The 22,061-nt window shown below is 55.6% G+C and overlaps 2 protein-coding genes across 2 annotated transcripts; both read left to right on the top strand.

Annotated features, from left to right (window-relative positions):
- Positions 1-43: 43 nt before the first annotated feature.
- On the top strand, positions 44-5,064 carry LOC311203628 (acrosin-like; the record flags this gene model as incomplete). The annotated part of the gene is made up of 5 exons (XM_084278382.1): positions 44-192; positions 3,112-3,309; positions 3,642-3,907; positions 4,185-4,330; positions 4,705-5,064. 5 exons carry the CDS (start codon positions 44-46, stop codon positions 5,062-5,064), a joined length of 1,119 nt encoding a protein of 372 aa, XP_084134508.1.
- A 64-nt stretch (positions 5,065-5,128) lies between these two features.
- On the top strand, positions 5,129-20,319 carry LOC311203626 (acrosin-like; the record flags this gene model as incomplete). Its single annotated transcript, XM_084278380.1, has 5 exons — positions 5,129-5,277; positions 8,197-8,394; positions 8,727-8,992; positions 9,270-9,415; positions 19,960-20,319. The coding sequence occupies 5 exons, from the start codon at positions 5,129-5,131 to the stop codon at positions 20,317-20,319; spliced, it is 1,119 nt and encodes a 372-aa protein (XP_084134506.1).
- Positions 20,320-22,061: the final 1,742 nt, after the last annotated feature.

Raw genomic sequence — 22,061 nt, 5'->3', positions numbered from 1 at the left:
CAGGCTGGGCAGCATGGTACCACCGCTGTCTGCTGCTGGGCCAATGGCCTCTGATACGCAGCGTCAGAGGCCTGCTCTGTCTCGCCCACATTCCTCAGGCTTTCACACAGTTGCTGATTTCAGCCCAGTTCTTGAAATAAAGTTGCCCGTTTTCACTGTTCACCAAGCTTCGGACAAGTCTCCTGGGAAAGGGCAAGTGCTTCCATGTTCCTCGCAGCCAAAATCCAGCCACAGTCACATAGGGCACAAAGGGGAAGAGTCACTCAAAAGGCCTGCAACCATGTCAGCTCAGAGAGGAGGTTGCTCGCAGCCATGGTGGGTTGGAGCAACCTGTCATCACCCAGAGGTGAGAAAGAAGAGCAGAGGTTTAGGATTATTTCCATGTCTCTACAGAGATGGGTGCTAGGTGGCAATTCCACCAAACGAGCCCCCTACACACAGAATTTACAACCTGTATCTCTTGTTACAGGATTAGAAAAGCCTGCCTAAATTTCCATTAATTGGTGAGTAATTAACGCATCAAGCATAGTCAAATTAGCAGGCATGCTGCTTGAAGGTGCTGGACTGGGGCGTTTACACAGGCCTTGAGCTGGGTGGGTGGTTGTGATCTCCCCCTGCCACCTGTCCCTTCCGCCCAGTTTCTGTTGCCTTCAGGCATCTCTGGATGTGCCCCAGCTGTTGCACCTGCAGCGGCAGGATGTTTCCTCTTGAGTCGCTGAGGAGAAGGGCTCTGGAGTGGGAGACCGCATTGAGGGACCCTTCCTGAAAGCGGCAAGGCTGGGCACAGAACCACGAGGGTCAAAAAAGCGAAGGGAGAAAGGTAGAGAGAGAGAGGCACCCAACTTCCCCCTCGCCCACCACAGCAAGACCCCCTGACCGCATGGTGCGGTGACTCATCGGAGGCGGAGCTAAGGGTGATGGGGGAATAATCCCTCTTGATACATCCCTTGGAGCAAGAAATCAGGAAAGCATGGCAGTAGACCTGTGTGGATGAGCAGGGAGCTCATGAGTAACCTCAAAGGGAAGCAGAAGGTCTATGAATTGTGGAAAAAGGGTCTGAGCACCTGGAAAGAATATAGGAATGTTGTGAGGGCCTGTAGGGATGCGTCTAGGAAGGCTAAAGGCCACCAGGAAATCAAACTGGCAAGGGACATAAAGGATAATAAAAAGGGTTTTTTTTAGATATGTGAATAGTAAGATGACCAGGGATAATGTGAGTCTACTGCTGAATGAGAAGGGTGTCCTGGTTATGGGGCATGCTGAGAAGGTGGAGATACTGAATGCCTTCTTTGCTGTCTTCACTTCAAAGGCCCCTCGGGACCCCCAGCACTGGAAGTAAGTAATAGAGTTTGGGAAATGAAGAGCTTCCCTCTGTTTGAGGTGGGGGTGGTCCAGGAGGGTCTCAAAAGAATTAATGCACATAAATCCATGGGCCCGGATGGGATGCATCCATGTGTCCTGAGGGAGCTGGCAGAAGTGATTGCTGAGCCGCTCTCTATCATCTTTGACAGGTCTTGGAGAACAGGAGAGGGGCCTGAAGACTGGAGGATGGCCAATGTCACTCCGGTCTTTAAAAAGGGTAGGAAGGAGGATTTGAGCTGGAGAAGAGCTCAGTGGAGAAGGACCTGGGGGTCCTGGTTGACGACCTGTTGGCCATGAGCCAGCAGTGTGCCTCAGTGGCTAAGAGAGCCAATGGGATCCTGAGGTGCATCCGGAGGAGTGTAGCCAGCAGTCAAAGGAGGTGATCCTCCCCCTCTACTCTGCCCTGGTCAGGCCCCACCTGGAGTATTGTGTCCAGTTCTGGGCTCCTTGGTATAAAAAGCACAGGGATCTCCTGGAGAGAGTCCAAAGAAGGGCTACGAAGATGATTAAGGGCCTGGAGCATCTCCCCTATGAGGGAAGGCTGAGTAAGTTGGGACTCTTCAGCCTTGAGAAGAGAAGACTAAGGGGGGACCTGAATAGAGTCTATAATTATCTGAAGCAGGGGATGCAGGGGGAATCAGCCAGCCCCTTTTCAGTGGTCTGTGGGGTTAGGACAAGGGGCAATGGCTGCAAGTTGGAGCACGGGAAGTTCCGCACCAACATGTGGAAGAACTTTTTCCCGGTGAGGGTTGACAGAGCCCTGGGACAGGCTGCCCAGGGAGGTGGTGGAGTCTCCTTCTCTGGAGATATTCCAGACCCGTCTGGATGCCTCTCTGTGCAATATGAGCTGGGGAGCTGCTTTGGCAGGGGGATTGGACCCGATGATCTCTTGATGTCCCTTCCAACCCCTATGATTCTGTGATTAGTCTTTTCAGCTCTTCTCCAAGGACACTTTGGAGCAGAGCAGGCTTCTTATCAGTCCTTCCTTCCGCCCTTCTTCAAAAGCAGAGCTGTTAGCAAAGCAGGTCAGTACGTTTACCCCTAAACTAAAGAGTGTCAAAGCACTGACCCAAACACATTTCTGTCCCCATGAAAATTCATCTTTATGGGTAACCCCAGGGGTGTCCAAGCACCACCTCTGTCCTCTCTTCAGCTTGGAACGCCCCCATGCTGCCCCTCCCCTCGCCCCATAGGCTGTGCCTAGCACCTGGAACCAGTGGATCTGTGACATCAGCCCTGTGGCCAAGGGCACCCCAGGCAACGGGACTACTGTGAGCACTCTGTCAGCTGCTGCGCTGTGGGTAACAAGCTCTGCTTGCTTCTTGCAGCTACCACGTTCTCCTGCTGCTCCTCCTGACAGACATGAAACTGCTCTCCTTCCTCATTTTGCTGGCCTTGTGCTGGCCTGTGCAGGGCACATGGGATACCTGCTGGTAAGTGGCCCTTGGCTCTTGAAGGTAGCATGGGCAAGCCTTATGGGATTCACTGGAGGGTTTCCACTTGTCCCCCATGGCCACGCCACGGCTTCCTGAACCCCCTGTGGGGCCCTCGGATCTTTGCCAGCACCCAGGCTGCTGGCACCGCTTGTCTACGGGGCTAAAGCCAAAACAGAGGCAGATGGGTGCACGCTCCATGGCGTTCCCTGGCCCTCCTGTCCATACAGCACCTTGCGGGGAGGGAAGACGGCTGACCTTCAGCCTGAACAGCAGCAAGTCATTGAGCAGGACAGTAACGATCTTCTGCTTACAGGACCTGCGGGCACCGGCCCATGGCCTGGAACTCAGGCATGTCGCGTGTTGTGGGCGGCAGAGATGCCCAGAAGGGAGCCTGGCCCTGGATTGTGAGCATCCAGAATCCCTGGAACGTGGGCACAGGGCATATATGCGGAGGCTCCCTGATCCACCCACAGTGGGTCCTTACAGCAGCCCACTGCTTCATCAACGTCTGGTAAGGAGGAGTAGGGAACAGCACACAACACTCCCAGCTGCCCTGCCCACAGCACCTCAGGCTACCCTCACCCCATCCCGTTCCATTCGCCCGCTGGACACCCACTGTCTGGACTCTCCCCAGCCCAGCTCAGGAGAAAGGTGGGCTCACGCCACTGCTTCCCAGCAGCCTCCAGCTCCAAGTTCCTGGTGCCCAAGGCGTGCTAGGGTGGTTGGGCCCTCTGTAGCACCACTTTCCTCTCTGCCTTGTCAAGAGCAGGTGGCAGACAACGGCTGGGCTGTGACAGCACGTAGTTCCGCTGGCTCTGAGTGCTCTCTCTGTCTGCCTTCCAGGGACGTCAGCATGTGGCGTGTGGTCATCGGTGCCACGCAGTTGACGCGGCTGGGTCCTGAGGCACAAGTGCGCGGTATCATGCAGGTGATCGTTCACGAGCACTACAGCAACATCACGCAGAAGAATGACATCGCGCTTATGGAATTGGACCAGCCTGTCCAGTGCAATGACTACATCCAGCTCGCCTGTGTGCCTGATGCCTCGCTGAGAGTTTCAGAGCTGACCAACTGCTATGTCAGCGGCTGGGGCTCCACAACTGCAAGATGTGAGTTCCTGAGCACTCCTTGTGCCCTGAGAGCAAGCATGGCACACTGGGGAGGCGGGCTGGGCTTTCAGGCAGCAGAGGCGAAATGTCGACACAGTCAGGTTGCACGGGGATGTGTGCCTAGAGAGAGGAGGCGGGCCTGACCCATTAGTCAAAGCAAGACACAAAGCAAACACTGCTACAATGCATTCTGGAGGCCAAGCCAAGCCCTAGGCAAGGGGCTTACCCAGACCAGGGAGGAGAACCAGGAATGAGCTGCTGCATTCTTTGCTCACAGCTGCAGAAGCCACCGACAGGCTGCAGGAGGCCAAGGTCTACCTCATCGACATCAAGCAGTGTAACAGCAGCAATTGGTACCGAGGGGCCATCCACAGCCACAACCTGTGTGCTGGTTATCCCCAGGGTGGCATCGACACCTGCCAGGTAGGAGTCTGCGACAAACCGGTCCCCAGCACCACTAGCAGCCCTGTCACAACAGCCCAAAGTTCTGCTGGCATGGGCTTTGCCTGGCAAGTCACCTTCCCAGCACTGCTGGGACTTGCCTCTCCTTCCCCATGAGCATGTCCTTGTCCGGTGCCCCACCTTGGACCACCTAGGGCTCTTGATAGCCTGTAGGCCCACATCCCAGTCCTGGCAGATGAGTCTTCTGTGCATCCAGCATCACTGCGCGGAGCTGAGGGAGAGTCAATCCCCTCACAGGCAAGAGGGGGATCTCTGGCTCATGGGAAGGAGCTAGCCATAGTGCTGACAATGGCCACCCAACACCACCTTCATGCTCTCTCCTTCCTTCCCCTCAGGGTGACAGTGGCGGCCCCCTTGTCTGCCAGGACAAGAATGCCGAGTACTTCTGGCTCGTGGGATTGACCAGCTGGGGCACAGGCTGTGCAAGAGCAAGGCGGCCTGGCATCTACACGTCCACCCAGCACTTCTATGAATGGATCCTGGTCCAGATGGGAGCCAGCTCAGCATTCAGGAGTACCCCAACAGCACAGGCGTGGAGTCACTTCCTCACCACCTCAAGACCACGGCAGAAGCCAGCCCCAACACCAGCTCCAGCGGGTGGGCCTACCTCCTGCCCATTTCCCATTGAGAAACTGGTGCGATTCTTCACTGGGGTGCGGGAGCTCCTGCGGGGCATGTGGGAAGGAAAGGCATGAGGAAGCAGGAGGGACAGCGTCCAGGCTGGGCAGCATGGTACCACCGCTGTCTGCTGCTGGGCCAATGGCCTCTGATACGCAGCGTCAGAGGCCTGCTCTGTCTCGCCCACATTCCTCAGGCTTTCACACAGTTGCTGATTTCAGCCCAGTTCTTGAAATAAAGTTGCCCGTTTTCACTGTTCACCAAGCTTCGGACAAGTCTCCTGGGAAAGGGCAAGTGCTTCCATGTTCCTCGCAGCCAAAATCCAGCCACAGTCACATAGGGCACAAAGGGGAAGAGTCACTCAAAAGGCCTGCAACCATGTCAGCTCAGAGAGGAGGTTGCTCGCAGCCATGGTGGGTTGGAGCAACCTGTCATCACCCAGAGGTGAGAAAGAAGAGCAGAGGTTTAGGATTATTTCCATGTCTCTACAGAGACGGGTGCTAGGTGGCAATTCCACCAAACGAGCCCCCTACACACAGAATTTACAACCTGTATCTCTTGTTACAGGATTAGAAAAGCCTGCCTAAATTTCCATTAATTGGTGAGTAATTAACGCATCAAGCATAGTCAAATTAGCAGGCATGCTGCTTGAAGGTGCTGGACTGGGGCGTTTACACAGGCCTTGAGCTGGGTGGGTGGTTGTGATCTCCCCCTGCCACCTGTCCCTTCCGCCCAGTTTCTGTTGCCTTCAGGCATCTCTGGATGTGCCCCAGCTGTTGCACCTGCAGCGGCAGGATGTTTCCTCTTGAGTCGCTGAGGAGAAGGGCTCTGGAGTGGGAGACCGCATTGAGGGACCCTTCCTGAAAGCGGCAAGGCTGGGCACAGAACCACGAGGGTCAAAAAAGCGAAGGGAGAAAGGTAGAGAGAGAGAGGCACCCAACTTCCCCCTCGCCCACCACAGCAAGACCCCCTGACCGCATGGTGCGGTGACTCATCGGAGGCGGAGCTAAGGGTGATGGGGGAATAATCCCTCTTGATACATCCCTTGGAGCAAGAAATCAGGAAAGCATGGCAGTAGACCTGTGTGGATGAGCAGGGAGCTCATGAGTAACCTCAAAGGGAAGCAGAAGGTCTATGAATTGTGGAAAAAGGGTCTGAGCACCTGGAAAGAATATAGGAATGTTGTGAGGGCCTGTAGGGATGCGTCTAGGAAGGCTAAAGGCCACCAGGAAATCAAACTGGCAAGGGACATAAAGGATAATAAAAAGGGTTTTTTTTAGATATGTGAATAGTAAGATGACCAGGGATAATGTGAGTCTACTGCTGAATGAGAAGGGTGTCCTGGTTATGGGGCATGCTGAGAAGGTGGAGATACTGAATGCCTTCTTTGCTGTCTTCACTTCAAAGGCCCCTCGGGACCCCCAGCACTGGAAGTAAGTAATAGAGTTTGGGAAATGAAGAGCTTCCCTCTGTTTGAGGTGGGGGTGGTCCAGGAGGGTCTCAAAAGAATTAATGCACATAAATCCATGGGCCCGGATGGGATGCATCCATGTGTCCTGAGGGAGCTGGCAGAAGTGATTGCTGAGCCGCTCTCTATCATCTTTGACAGGTCTTGGAGAACAGGAGAGGGGCCTGAAGACTGGAGGATGGCCAATGTCACTCCGGTCTTTAAAAAGGGTAGGAAGGAGGATTTGAGCTGGAGAAGAGCTCAGTGGAGAAGGACCTGGGGGTCCTGGTTGACGACCTGTTGGCCATGAGCCAGCAGTGTGCCTCAGTGGCTAAGAGAGCCAATGGGATCCTGAGGTGCATCCGGAGGAGTGTAGCCAGCAGTCAAAGGAGGTGATCCTCCCCCTCTACTCTGCCCTGGTCAGGCCCCACCTGGAGTATTGTGTCCAGTTCTGGGCTCCTTGGTATAAAAAGCACAGGGATCTCCTGGAGAGAGTCCAAAGAAGGGCTACGAAGATGATTAAGGGCCTGGAGCATCTCCCCTATGAGGGAAGGCTGAGTAAGTTGGGACTCTTCAGCCTTGAGAAGAGAAGACTAAGGGGGGACCTGAATAGAGTCTATAATTATCTGAAGCAGGGGATGCAGGGGGAATCAGCCAGCCCCTTTTCAGTGGTCTGTGGGGTTAGGACAAGGGGCAATGGCTGCAAGTTGGAGCACGGGAAGTTCCGCACCAACATGTGGAAGAACTTTTTCCCGGTGAGGGTTGACAGAGCCCTGGGACAGGCTGCCCAGGGAGGTGGTGGAGTCTCCTTCTCTGGAGATATTCCAGACCCGTCTGGATGCCTCTCTGTGCAATATGAGCTGGGGAGCTGCTTTGGCAGGGGGATTGGACCCGATGATCTCTTGATGTCCCTTCCAACCCCTATGATTCTGTGATTAGTCTTTTCAGCTCTTCTCCAAGGACACTTTGGAGCAGAGCAGGCTTCTTATCAGTCCTTCCTTCCGCCCTTCTTCAAAAGCAGAGCTGTTAGCAAAGCAGGTCAGTACGTTTACCCCTAAACTAAAGAGTGTCAAAGCACTGACCCAAACACATTTCTGTCCCCATGAAAATTCATCTTTATGGGTAACCCCAGGGGTGTCCAAGCACCACCTCTGTCCTCTCTTCAGCTTGGAACGCCCCCATGCTGCCCCTCCCCTCGCCCCATAGGCTGTGCCTAGCACCTGGAACCAGTGGATCTGTGACATCAGCCCTGTGGCCAAGGGCACCCCAGGCAACGGGACTACTGTGAGCACTCTGTCAGCTGCTGCGCTGTGGGTAACAAGCTCTGCTTGCTTCTTGCAGCTACCACGTTCTCCTGCTGCTCCTCCTGACAGACATGAAACTGCTCTCCTTCCTCATTTTGCTGGCCTTGTGCTGGCCTGTGCAGGGCACATGGGATACCTGCTGGTAAGTGGCCCTTGGCTCTTGAAGGTAGCATGGGCAAGCCTTATGGGATTCACTGGAGGGTTTCCACTTGTCCCCCATGGCCACGCCACGGCTTCCTGAACCCCCTGTGGGGCCCTCGGATCTTTGCCAGCACCCAGGCTGCTGGCACCGCTTGTCTACGGGGCTAAAGCCAAAACAGAGGCAGATGGGTGCACGCTCCATGGCGTTCCCTGGCCCTCCTGTCCATACAGCACCTTGCGGGGAGGGAAGACGGCTGACCTTCAGCCTGAACAGCAGCAAGTCATTGAGCAGGACAGTAACGATCTTCTGCTTACAGGACCTGCGGGCACCGGCCCATGGCCTGGAACTCAGGCATGTCGCGTGTTGTGGGCGGCAGAGATGCCCAGAAGGGAGCCTGGCCCTGGATTGTGAGCATCCAGAATCCCTGGAACGTGGGCACAGGGCATATATGCGGAGGCTCCCTGATCCACCCACAGTGGGTCCTTACAGCAGCCCACTGCTTCATCAACGTCTGGTAAGGAGGAGTAGGGAACAGCACACAACACTCCCAGCTGCCCTGCCCACAGCACCTCAGGCTACCCTCACCCCATCCCGTTCCATTCGCCCGCTGGACACCCACTGTCTGGACTCTCCCCAGCCCAGCTCAGGAGAAAGGTGGGCTCACGCCACTGCTTCCCAGCAGCCTCCAGCTCCAAGTTCCTGGTGCCCAAGGCGTGCTAGGGTGGTTGGGCCCTCTGTAGCACCACTTTCCTCTCTGCCTTGTCAAGAGCAGGTGGCAGACAACGGCTGGGCTGTGACAGCACGTAGTTCCGCTGGCTCTGAGTGCTCTCTCTGTCTGCCTTCCAGGGACGTCAGCATGTGGCGTGTGGTCATCGGTGCCACGCAGTTGACGCGGCTGGGTCCTGAGGCACAAGTGCGCGGTATCATGCAGGTGATCGTTCACGAGCACTACAGCAACATCACGCAGAAGAATGACATCGCGCTTATGGAATTGGACCAGCCTGTCCAGTGCAATGACTACATCCAGCTCGCCTGTGTGCCTGATGCCTCGCTGAGAGTTTCAGAGCTGACCAACTGCTATGTCAGCGGCTGGGGCTCCACAACTGCAAGATGTGAGTTCCTGAGCACTCCTTGTGCCCTGAGAGCAAGCATGGCACACTGGGGAGGCGGGCTGGGCTTTCAGGCAGCAGAGGCGAAATGTCGACACAGTCAGGTTGCACGGGGATGTGTGCCTAGAGAGAGGAGGCGGGCCTGACCCATTAGTCAAAGCAAGACACAAAGCAAACACTGCTACAATGCATTCTGGAGGCCAAGCCAAGCCCTAGGCAAGGGGCTTACCCAGACCAGGGAGGAGAACCAGGAATGAGCTGCTGCATTCTTTGCTCACAGCTGCAGAAGCCACCGACAGGCTGCAGGAGGCCAAGGTCTACCTCATCGACATCAAGCAGTGTAACAGCAGCAATTGGTACCGAGGGGCCATCCACAGCCACAACCTGTGTGCTGGTTATCCCCAGGGTGGCATCGACACCTGCCAGGTAGGAGTCTGCGACAAACCGGTCCCCAGCACCACTAGCAGCCCTGTCACAACAGCCCAAAGTTCTGCTGGCATGGGCTTTGCCTGGCAAGTCACCTTCCCAGCACTGCTGGGACTTGCCTCTCCTTCCCCATGAGCATGTCCTTGTCCGGTGCCCCACCTTGGACCACCTAGGGCTCTTGATAGCCTGTAGGCCCACATCCCAGTCCTGGCAGATGAGTCTTCTGTGCATCCAGCATCACTGCGCGGAGCTGAGGGAGAGTCAATCCCCTCACAGGCAAGAGGGGGATCTCTGGCTCATGGGAAGGAGCTAGCCATAGTGCTGACAATGGCCACCCAACACCACCTTCATGCTCTCTCCTTCCTTCCCCTCAGGGTGACAGTGGCGGCCCCCTTGTCTGCCAGGACAAGAATGCCGAGTACTTCTGGCTCGTGGGATTGACCAGCTGGGGCACAGGCTGTGCAAGAGCAAGGCGGCCTGGCATCTACACGTCCACCCAGCACTTCTATGAATGGATCCTGGTCCAGATGGGAGCCAGCTCAGCATTCAGGAGTACCCCAACAGCACAGGCGTGGAGTCACTTCCTCACCACCTCAAGACCACGGCAGAAGCCAGCCCCAACACCAGCTCCAGCGGGTGGGCCTACCTCCTGCCCATTTCCCATTGAGAAACTGGTGCGATTCTTCACTGGGGTGCGGGAGCTCCTGCGGGGCATGTGGGAAGGAAAGGCATGAGGAAGCAGGAGGGACAGCGTCCAGGCTGGGCAGCATGGTACCACCGCTGTCTGCTGCTGGGCCAATGGCCTCTGATACGCAGCGTCAGAGGCCTGCTCTGTCTCGCCCACATTCCTCAGGCTTTCACACAGTTGCTGATTTCAGCCCAGTTCTTGAAATAAAGTTGCCCGTTTTCACTGTTCACCAAGCTTCGGACAAGTCTCCTGGGAAAGGGCAAGTGCTTCCATGTTCCTCGCAGCCAAAATCCAGCCACAGTCACATAGGGCACAAAGGGGAAGAGTCACTCAAAAGGCCTGCAACCATGTCAGCTCAGAGAGGAGGTTGCTCGCAGCCATGGTGGGTTGGAGCAACCTGTCATCACCCAGAGGTGAGAAAGAAGAGCAGAGGTTTAGGATTATTTCCATGTCTCTACAGAGACGGGTGCTAGGTGGCAATTCCACCAAACGAGCCCCCTACACACAGAATTTACAACCTGTATCTCTTGTTACAGGATTAGAAAAGCCTGCCTAAATTTCCATTAATTGGTGAGTAATTAACGCATCAAGCATAGTCAAATTAGCAGGCATGCTGCTTGAAGGTGCTGGACTGGGGCGTTTACACAGGCCTTGAGCTGGGTGGGTGGTTGTGATCTCCCCCTGCCACCTGTCCCTTCCGCCCAGTTTCTGTTGCCTTCAGGCATCTCTGGATGTGCCCCAGCTGTTGCACCTGCAGCGGCAGGATGTTTCCTCTTGAGTCGCTGAGGAGAAGGGCTCTGGAGTGGGAGACCGCATTGAGGGACCCTTCCTGAAAGCGGCAAGGCTGGGCACAGAACCACGAGGGTGAAAAAAGCGAAGGGAGAAAGGTAGAGAGAGAGAGGCACCCAACTTCCCCCTCGCCCACCACAGCAAGACCCCCTGACCGCATGGTGCGGTGACTCATCGGAGGCGGAGCTAAGGGTGATGGGGGAATAATCCCTCTTGATACATCCCTTGGAGCAAGAAATCAGGAAAGCATGGCAGTAGACCTGTGTGGATGAGCAGGGAGCTCATGAGTAACCTCAAAGGGAAGCAGAAGGTCTATGAATTGTGGAAAAAGGGTCTGAGCACCTGGAAAGAATATAGGAATGTTGTGAGGGCCTGTAGGGATGCGTCTAGGAAGGCTAAAGGCCACCAGGAAATCAAACTGGCAAGGGACATAAAGGATAATAAAAAGGGTTTTTTTTAGATATGTGAATAGTAAGATGACCAGGGATAATGTGAGTCTACTGCTGAATGAGAAGGGTGTCCTGGTTATGGGGCATGCTGAGAAGGTGGAGATACTGAATGCCTTCTTTGCTGTCTTCACTTCAAAGGCCCCTCGGGACCCCCAGCACTGGAAGTAAGTAATAGAGTTTGGGAAATGAAGAGCTTCCCTCTGTTTGAGGTGGGGGTGGTCCAGGAGGGTCTCAAAAGAATTAATGCACATAAATCCATGGGCCCGGATGGGATGCATCCATGTGTCCTGAGGGAGCTGGCAGAAGTGATTGCTGAGCCGCTCTCTATCATCTTTGACAGGTCTTGGAGAACAGGAGAGGGGCCTGAAGACTGGAGGATGGCCAATGTCACTCCGGTCTTTAAAAAGGGTAGGAAGGAGGATTTGAGCTGGAGAAGAGCTCAGTGGAGAAGGACCTGGGGGTCCTGGTTGACGACCTGTTGGCCATGAGCCAGCAGTGTGCCTCAGTGGCTAAGAGAGCCAATGGGATCCTGAGGTGCATCCGGAGGAGTGTAGCCAGCAGTCAAAGGAGGTGATCCTCCCCCTCTACTCTGCCCTGGTCAGGCCCCACCTGGAGTATTGTGTCCAGTTCTGGGCTCCTTGGTATAAAAAGCACAGGGATCTCCTGGAGAGAGTCCAAAGAAGGGCTACGAAGATGATTAAGGGCCTGGAGCATCTCCCCTATGAGGGAAGGCTGAGTAAGTTGGGACTCTTCAGCCTTGAGAAGAGAAGACTAAGGGGGGACCTGAATAGAGTCTATAATTATCTGAAGCAGGGGATGCAGGGGGAATCAGCCAGCCCCTTTTCAGTGGTCTGTGGGGTTAGGACAAGGGGCAATGGCTGCAAGTTGGAGCACGGGAAGTTCCGCACCAACATGTGGAAGAACTTTTTCCCGGTGAGGGTTGACAGAGCCCTGGGACAGGCTGCCCAGGGAGGTGGTGGAGTCTCCTTCTCTGGAGATATTCCAGACCCGTCTGGATGCCTCTCTGTGCAATATGAGCTGGGGAGCTGCTTTGGCAGGGGGATTGGACCCGATGATCTCTTGATGTCCCTTCCAACCCCTATGATTCTGTGATTAGTCTTTTCAGCTCTTCTCCAAGGACACTTTGGAGCAGAGCAGGCTTCTTATCAGTCCTTCCTTCCGCCCTTCTTCAAAAGCAGAGCTGTTAGCAAAGCAGGTCAGTACGTTTACCCCTAAACTAAAGAGTGTCAAAGCACTGACCCAAACACATTTCTGTCCCCATGAAAATTCATCTTTATGGGTAACCCCAGGGGTGTCCAAGCACCACCTCTGTCCTCTCTTCAGCTTGGAACGCCCCCATGCTGCCCCTCCCCTCGCCCCATAGGCTATGCCTAGCACCTGGAACCAGTGGATCTGTGACATCAGCCCTGTGGCCAAGGGCACCCCAGGCAACGGGACTACTGTGAGCACTCTGTCAGCTGCTGCGCTGTGGGTAACAAGCTCTGCTTGCTTCTTGCAGCTACCACGTTCTCCTGCTGCTCCTCCTGACAGACATGAAACTGCTCTCCTTCCTCATTTTGCTGGCCTTGTGCTGGCCTGTGCAGGGCACATGGGATACCTGCTGGTAAGTGGCCCTTGGCTCTTGAAGGTAGCATGGGCAAGCCTTATGGGATTCACTGGAGGGTTTCCACTTGTCCCCCATGGCCACGCCACGGCTTCCTGAACCCCCTGTGGGGCCCTCGGATCTTTGCCAGCACCCAGGCTGCTGGCACCGCTTGTCTACGGGGCTAAAGCCAAAACAGAGGCAGATGGGTGCACGCTCCATGGCGTTCCCTGGCCCTCCTGTCCATACAGCACCTTGCGGGGAGGGAAGACGGCTGACCTTCAGCCTGAACAGCAGCAAGTCATTGAGCAGGACAGTAACGATCTTCTGCTTACAGGACCTGCGGGCACCGGCCCATGGCCTGGAACTCAGGCATGTCGCGTGTTGTGGGCGGCAGAGATGCCCAGAAGGGAGCCTGGCCCTGGATTGTGAGCATCCAGAATCCCTGGAACGTGGGCACAGGGCATATATGCGGAGGCTCCCTGATCCACCCACAGTGGGTCCTTACAGCAGCCCACTGCTTCATCAACGTCTGGTAAGGAGGAGTAGGGAACAGCACACAACACTCCCAGCTGCCCTGCCCACAGCACCTCAGGCTACCCTCACCCCATCCCGTTCCATTCGCCCGCTGGACACCCACTGTCTGGACTCTCCCCAGCCCAGCTCAGGAGAAAGGTGGGCTCACGCCACTGCTTCCCAGCAGCCTCCAGCTCCAAGTTCCTGGTGCCCAAGGCGTGCTAGGGTGGTTGGGCCCTCTGTAGCACCACTTTCCTCTCTGCCTTGTCAAGAGCAGGTGGCAGACAACGGCTGGGCTGTGACAGCACGTAGTTCCGCTGGCTCTGAGTGCTCTCTCTGTCTGCCTTCCAGGGACGTCAGCATGTGGCGTGTGGTCATCGGTGCCACGCAGTTGACGCGGCTGGGTCCTGAGGCACAAGTGCGCGGTATCATGCAGGTGATCGTTCACGAGCACTACAGCAACATCACGCAGAAGAATGACATCGCGCTTATGGAATTGGACCAGCCTGTCCAGTGCAATGACTACATCCAGCTCGCCTGTGTGCCTGATGCCTCGCTGAGAGTTTCAGAGCTGACCAACTGCTATGTCAGCGGCTGGGGCTCCACAACTGCAAGATGTGAGTTCCTGAGCACTCCTTGTGCCCTGAGAGCAAGCATGGCACACTGGGGAGGCGGGCTGGGCTTTCAGGCAGCAGAGGCGAAATGTCGACACAGTCAGGTTGCACGGGGATGTGTGCCTAGAGAGAGGAGGCGGGCCTGACCCATTAGTCAAAGCAAGACACAAAGCAAACACTGCTACAATGCATTCTGGAGGCCAAGCCAAGCCCTAGGCAAGGGGCTTACCCAGACCAGGGAGGAGAACCAGGAATGAGCTGCTGCATTCTTTGCTCACAGCTGCAGAAGCCACCGACAGGCTGCAGGAGGCCAAGGTCTACCTCATCGACATCAAGCAGTGTAACAGCAGCAATTGGTACCGAGGGGCCATCCACAGCCACAACCTGTGTGCTGGTTATCCCCAGGGTGGCATCGACACCTGCCAGGTAGGAGTCTGCGACAAACCGGTCCCCAGCACCACTAGCAGCCCTGTCACAACAGCCCAAAGTTCTGCTGGCATGGGCTTTGCCTGGCAAGTCACCTTCCCAGCACTGCTGGGACTTGCCTCTCCTTCCCCATGAGCATGTCCTTGTCCGGTGCCCCACCTTGGACCACCTAGGGCTCTTGATAGCCTGTAGGCCCACATCCCAGTCCTGGCAGATGAGTCTTCTGTGCATCCAGCATCACTGCGCGGAGCTGAGGGAGAGTCAATCCCCTCACAGGCAAGAGGGGGATCTCTGGCTCATGGGAAGGAGCTAGCCATAGTGCTGACAATGGCCACCCAACACCACCTTCATGCTCTCTCCTTCCTTCCCCTCAGGGTGACAGTGGCGGCCCCCTTGTCTGCCAGGACAAGAATGCCGAGTACTTCTGGCTCGTGGGATTGACCAGCTGGGGCACAGGCTGTGCAAGAGCAAGGCGGCCTGGCATCTACACGTCCACCCAGCACTTCTATGAATGGATCCTGGTCCAGATGGGAGCCAGCTCAGCATTCAGGAGTACCCCAACAGCACAGGCGTGGAGTCACTTCCTCACCACCTCAAGACCACGGCAGAAGCCAGCCCCAACACCAGCTCCAGCGGGTGGGCCTACCTCCTGCCCATTTCCCATTGAGAAACTGGTGCGATTCTTCACTGGGGTGCGGGAGCTCCTGCGGGGCATGTGGGAAGGAAAGGCATGAGGAAGCAGGAGGGACAGCGTCCAGGCTGGGCAGCATGGTACCACCGCTGTCTGCTGCTGGGCCAATGGCCTCTGATACGCAGCGTCAGAGGCCTGCTCTGTCTCGCCCACATTCCTCAGGCTTTCACACAGTTGCTGATTTCAGCCCAGTTCTTGAAATAAAGTTGCCCGTTTTCACTGTTCACCAAGCTTCGGACAAGTCTCCTGGGAAAGGGCAAGTGCTTCCATGTTCCTCGCAGCCAAAATCCAGCCACAGTCACATAGGGCACAAAGGGGAAGAGTCACTCAAAAGGCCTGCAACCATGTCAGCTCAGAGAGGAGGTTGCTCGTAGCCATGGTGGGTTGGAGCAACCTGTCATCACCCAGAGGTGAGAAAGAAGAGCAGAGGTTTAGGATTATTTCCATGTCTCTACAGAGACGGGAGCTAGGTGGCAATTCCACCAAACGAGCCCCCTACACACAGAATTTACAACCTGTATCTCTTGTTACAGGATTAGAAAAGCCTGCCTAAATTTCCATTAATTGGTGAGTAATTAACGCATCAAGCATAGTCAAATTAGCAGGCATGCTGCTTGAAGGTGCTGGACTGGGGCGTTTACACAGGCCTTGAGCTGGGTGGGTGGTTGTGATCTCCCCCTGCCACCTGTCCCTTCCGCCCAGTTTCTGTTGCCTTCAGGCATCTCTGGATGTGCCCCAGCTGTTGCACCTGCAGCGGCAGGATGTTTCCTCTTGAGTCGCTGAGGAGAAGGGCTCTGGAGTGGGAGACCGCATTGAGGGACCCTTCCTGAAAGCGGCAAGGCTGGGCACAGAACCACGAGGGTCAAAAAAGCGAAGGGAGAAAGGTAGAGAGAGAGAGGCACCCAACTTCCCCCTCGCCCACCACAGCAAGACCCCCTGACCGCATGGTGCGGTGACTCATCGGAGGCGGAGCTAAGGGTGATGGGGGAATAATCCCTCTTGATACATCCCTTGGAGCAAGAAATCAGGAAAGCATGGCAGTAGACCTGTGTGGATGAGCAGGGAGCTCATGAGTAACCTCAAAGGGAAGCAGAAGGTCTATGAATTGTGGAAAAAGGGTCTGAGCACCTGGAAAGAATATAGGAATGTTGTGAGGGCCTGTAGGGATGCGTCTAGGAAGGCTAAAGGCCACCAGGAAATCAAACTGGCAAGGGACATAAAGGATAATAAAAAGGGTTTTTTTTAGATATGTGAATAGTAAGATGACCAGGGATAATGTGAGTCTACTGCTGAATGAGAAGGGTGTCCTGGTTATGGGGCATGCTGAGAAGGTGGAGATACTGAATGCCTTCTTTGCTGTCTTCACTTCAAAGGCCCCTCGGGACCCCCAGCACTGGAAGTAAGTAATAGAGTTTGGGAAATGAAGAGCTTCCCTCTGTTTGAGGTGGGGGTGGTCCAGGAGGGTCTCAAAAGAATTAATGCACATAAATCCATGGGCCCGGATGGGATGCATCCATGTGTCCTGAGGGAGCTGGCAGAAGTGATTGCTGAGCCGCTCTCTATCATCTTTGACAGGTCTTGGAGAACAGGAGAGGGGCCTGAAGACTGGAGGATGGCCAATGTCACTCCGGTCTTTAAAAAGGGTAGGAAGGAGGATTTGAGCTGGAGAAGAGCTCAGTGGAGAAGGACCTGGGGGTCCTGGTTGACGACCTGTTGGCCATGAGCCAGCAGTGTGCCTCGGTGGCTAAGAGAGCCAATGGGATCCTGAGGTGCATCCGGAGGAGTGTAGCCAGCAGTCAAAGGAGGTGATCCTCCCCCTCTACTCTGCCCTGGTCAGGCCCCACCTGGAGTATTGTGTCCAGTTCTGGGCTCCCTGGTATAAAAAGCACAGGGATCTCCTGGAGAGAGTCCAAAGAAGGGCTACGAAGATGATTAAGGGCCTGGAGCATCTCCCCTATGAGGGAAGGCTGAGTAAGTTGGGACTCTTCAGCCTTGAGAAGAGAAGACTAAGGGGGGACCTGAATAGAGTCTATAATTATCTGAAGCAGGGGATGCAGGGGGAATCAGCCAGCCCCTTTTCAGTGGTCTGTGGGGTTAGGACAAGGGGCAATGGCTGCAAGTTGGAGCACGGGAAGTTCCGCACCAACATGTGGAAGAACTTTTTCCCAGTGAGGGTTGACAGAGCCCTGGGACAGGCTGCCCAGGGAGGTGGTGGAGTCTCCTTCTCTGGAGATATTCCAGACCCGTCTGGATGCCTCTCTGTGCAATATGAGCTGGGGAGCTGCTTTGGCAGGGGGATTGGACCCGATGATCTCTTGATGTCCCTTCCAACCCCTATGATTCTGTGATTAGTCTTTTCAGCTCTTCTCCAAGGACACTTTGGAGCAGAGCAGGCTTCTTATCAGTCCTTCCTTCCGCCCTTCTTCAAAAGCAGAGCTGTTAGCAAAGCAGGTCAGTACGTTTACCCCTAAACTAAAGAGTGTCAAAGCACTGACCCAAACACATTTCTGTCCCCATGAAAATTCATCTTTATGGGTAACCCCAGGGGTGTCCAAGCACCACCTCTGTCCTCTCTTCAGCTTGGAACGCCCCCATGCTGCCCCTCCCCTCGCCCCATAGGCTATGCCTAGCACCTGGAACCAGTGGATCTGTGACATCAGCCCTGTGGCCAAGGGCACCCCAGGCAACAGGACTACTGTGGGCACTCTGTCAGCTGCTGCGCTGTGGGTAACAAGCTCTGCTTGCTTCTTGCAGCTACCACGTTCTCCTGCTGCTCCTCCTGACAGACATGAAACTGCTCTCCTTCCTCATTTTGCTGGCCTTGTGCTGGCCTGTGCAGGGCACATGGGATACCTGCTGGTAAGTGGCCCTTGGCTCTTGAAGGTAGCATGGGCAAGCCTTATGGGATTCACTGGAGGGTTTCCACTTGTCCCCCATGGCCACGCCACGGCTTCCTGAACCCCCTGTGGGGCCCTCGGATCTTTGCCAGCACCCAGGCTGCTGGCACCGCTTGTCTACGGGGCTAAAGCCAAAACAGAGGCAGATGGGTGCACGCTCCATGGCGTTCCCTGGCCCTCCTGTCCATACAGCACCTTGCGGGGAGGGAAGACGGCTGACCTTCAGCCTGAACAGCAGCAAGTCATTGAGCAGGACAGTAACGATCTTCTGCTTACAGGACCTGCGGGCACCGGCCCATGGCCTGGAACTCAGGCATGTCGCGTGTTGTGGGCGGCAGAGATGCCCAGAAGGGAGCCTGGCCCTGGATTGTGAGCATCCAGAATCCCTGGAACGTGGGCACAGGGCATATATGCGGAGGCTCCCTGATCCACCCACAGTGGGTCCTTACAGCAGCCCACTGCTTCATCAACGTCTGGTAAGGAGGAGTAGGGAACAGCACACAACACTCCCAGCTGCCCTGCCCACAGCACCTCAGGCTACCCTCACCCCATCCCGTTCCATTCGCCCGCTGGACACCCACTGTCTGGACTCTCCCCAGCCCAGCTCAGGAGAAAGGTGGGCTCACGCCACTGCTTCCCAGCAGCCTCCAGCTCCAAGTTCCTGGTGCCCAAGGCGTGCTAGGGTGGTTGGGCCCTCTGTAGCACCACTTTCCTCTCTGCCTTGTCAAGAGCAGGTGGCAGACAACGGCTGGGCTGTGACAGCACGTAGTTCCGCTGGCTCTGAGTGCTCTCTCTGTCTGCCTTCCAGGGACGTCAGCATGTGGCGTGTGGTCATCGGTGCCACGCAGTTGACGCGGCTGGGTCCTGAGGCACAAGTGCGCGGTATCATGCAGGTGATCGTTCACGAGCACTACAGCAACATCACGCAGAAGAATGACATCGCGCTTATGGAATTGGACCAGCCTGTCCAGTGCAATGACTACATCCAGCTCGCCTGTGTGCCTGATGCCTCGCTGAGAGTTTCAGAGCTGACCAACTGCTATGTCAGCGGCTGGGGCTCCACAACTGCAAGATGTGAGTTCCTGAGCACTCCTTGTGCCCTGAGAGCAAGCATGGCACACTGGGGAGGCGGGCTGGGCTTTCAGGCAGCAGAGGCGAAATGTCGACACAGTCAGGTTGCACGGGGATGTGTGCCTAGAGAGAGGAGGCGGGCCTGACCCATTAGTCAAAGCAAGACACAAAGCAAACACTGCTACAATGCATTCTGGAGGCCAAGCCAAGCCCTAGGCAAGGGGCTTACCCAGACCAGGGAGGAGAACCAGGAATGAGCTGCTGCATTCTTTGCTCACAGCTGCAGAAGCCACCGACAGGCTGCAGGAGGCCAAGGTCTACCTCATCGACATCAAGCAGTGTAACAGCAGCAATTGGTACCGAGGGGCCATCCACAGCCACAACCTGTGTGCTGGTTATCCCCAGGGTGGCATCGACACCTGCCAGGTAGGAGTCTGCGACAAACCGGTCCCCAGCACCACTAGCAGCCCTGTCACAACAGCCCAAAGTTCTGCTGGCATGGGCTTTGCCTGGCAAGTCACCTTCCCAGCACTGCTGGGACTTGCCTCTCCTTCCCCATGAGCATGTCCTTGTCCGGTGCCCCACCTTGGACCACCTAGGGCTCTTGATAGCCTGTAGGCCCACATCCCAGTCCTGGCAGATGAGTCTTCTGTGCATCCAGCATCACTGCGCGGAGCTGAGGGAGAGTCAATCCCCTCACAGGCAAGAGGGGGATCTCTGGCTCATGGGAAGGAGCTAGCCATAGTGCTGACAATGGCCACCCAACACCACCTTCATGCTCTCTCCTTCCTTCCCCTCAGGGTGACAGTGGCGGCCCCCTTGTCTGCCAGGACAAGAATGCCGAGTACTTCTGGCTCGTGGGATTGACCAGCTGGGGCACAGGCTGTGCAAGAGCAAGGCGGCCTGGCATCTACACGTCCACCCAGCACTTCTATGAATGGATCCTGGTCCAGATGGGAGCCAGCTCAGCATTCAGGAGTACCCCAACAGCACAGGCGTGGAGTCACTTCCTCACCACCTCAAGACCATGGCAGAAGCCAGCCCCAACACCAGCTCCAGCGGGTGGGCCTACCTCCTGCCCATTTCCCATTGAGAAACTGGTGCGATTCTTCACTGGGGTGCGGGAGCTCCTGCGGGGCATGTGGGAAGGAAAGGCATGAGGAAGCAGGAGGGACAGCGTCCAGGCTGGGCAGCATGGTACCACCGCTGTCTGCTGCTGGGCCAATGGCCTCTGATACGCAGCGTCAGAGGCCTGCTCTGTCTCGCCCACATTCCTCAGGCTTTCACACAGTTGCTGATTTCAGCCCAGTTCTTGAAATAAAGTTGCCCGTTTTCACTGTTCACCAAGCTTCGGACAAGTCTCCTGGGAAAGGGCAAGTGCTTCCATGTTCCTCGCAGCCAAAATCCAGCCACAGTCACATAGGGCACAAAGGGGAAGAGTCACTCAAAAGGCCTGCAACCATGTCAGCTCAGAGAGGAGGTTGCTCGCAGCCATGGTGGGTTGGAGCAACCTGTCATCACCCAGAGGTGAGAAAGAAGAGCAGAGGTTTAGGATTATTTCCATGTCTCTACAGAGACGGGTGCTAGGTGGCAATTCCACCAAACGAGCCCCCTACACACAGAATTTACAACCTGTATCTCTTGTTACAGGATTAGAAAAGCCTGCCTAAATTTCCATTAATTGGTGAGTAATTAACGCATCAAGCATAGTCAAATTAGCAGGCATGCTGCTTGAAGGTGCTGGACTGGGGCGTTTACACAGGCCTTGAGCTGGGTGGGTGGTTGTGATCTCCCCCTGCCACCTGTCCCTTCCGCCCAGTTTCTGTTGCCTTCAGGCATCTCTGGATGTGCCCCAGCTGTTGCACCTGCAGTGGCAGGATGTTTCCTCTTGAGTCGCTGAGGAGAAGGGCTCTGGAGTGGGAGACCGCATTGAGGGACCCTTCCTGAAAGCGGCAAGGCTGGGCACAGAACCACGAGGGTCAAAAAAGCGAAGGGAGAAAGGTAGAGAGAGAGAGGCACCCAACTTCCCCCTCGCCCACCACAGCAAGACCCCCTGACCGCATGGTGCGGTGACTCATCGGAGGCGGAGCTAAGGGTGATGGGGGAATAATCCCTCTTGATACATCCCTTGGAGCAAGAAATCAGGAAAGCATGGCAGTAGACCTGTGTGGATGAGCAGGGAGCTCATGAGTAACCTCGAAGGGAAGCAGAAGGTCTATGAATTGTGGAAAAAGGGTCTGAGCACCTGGAAAGAATATAGGAATGTTGTGAGGGCCTGTAGGGATGCGTCTAGGAAGGCTAAAGGCCACCAGGAAATCAAACTGGCAAGGGACATAAAGGATAATAAAAAGGGTTTTTTTTAGATATGTGAATAGTAAGATGACCAGGGATAATGTGAGTCTACTGCTGAATGAGAAGGGTGTCCTGGTTATGGGGCATGCTGAGAAGGTGGAGATACTGAATGCCTTCTTTGCTGTCTTCACTTCAAAGGCCCCTCGGGACCCCCAGCACTGGAAGTAAGTAATAGAGTTTGGGAAATGAAGAGCTTCCCTCTGTTTGAGGTGGGGGTGGTCCAGGAGGGTCTCAAAAGAATTAATGCACATAAATCCATGGGCCCGGATGGGATGCATCCATGTGTCCTGAGGGAGCTGGCAGAAGTGATTGCTGAGCCGCTCTCTATCATCTTTGACAGGTCTTGGAGAACAGGAGAGGGGCCTGAAGACTGGAGGATGGCCAATGTCACTCCGGTCTTTAAAAAGGGTAGGAAGGAGGATTTGAGCTGGAGAAGAGCTCAGTGGAGAAGGACCTGGGGGTCCTGGTTGACGACCTGTTGGCCATGAGCCAGCAGTGTGCCTCAGTGGCTAAGAGAGCCAATGGGATCCTGAGGTGCATCCGGAGGAGT

Source organism: Gallinula chloropus (genome assembly GCF_964237585.1).
Source record: "Gallinula chloropus genome assembly, chromosome: Z".
In the NCBI taxonomy this organism is placed as follows: Eukaryota; Metazoa; Chordata; class Aves; order Gruiformes; family Rallidae; genus Gallinula; species Gallinula chloropus.
The sequence above is the reverse complement of the archived record's forward strand: the minus strand, read 5'-3'. Positions and strand labels throughout refer to the sequence as shown.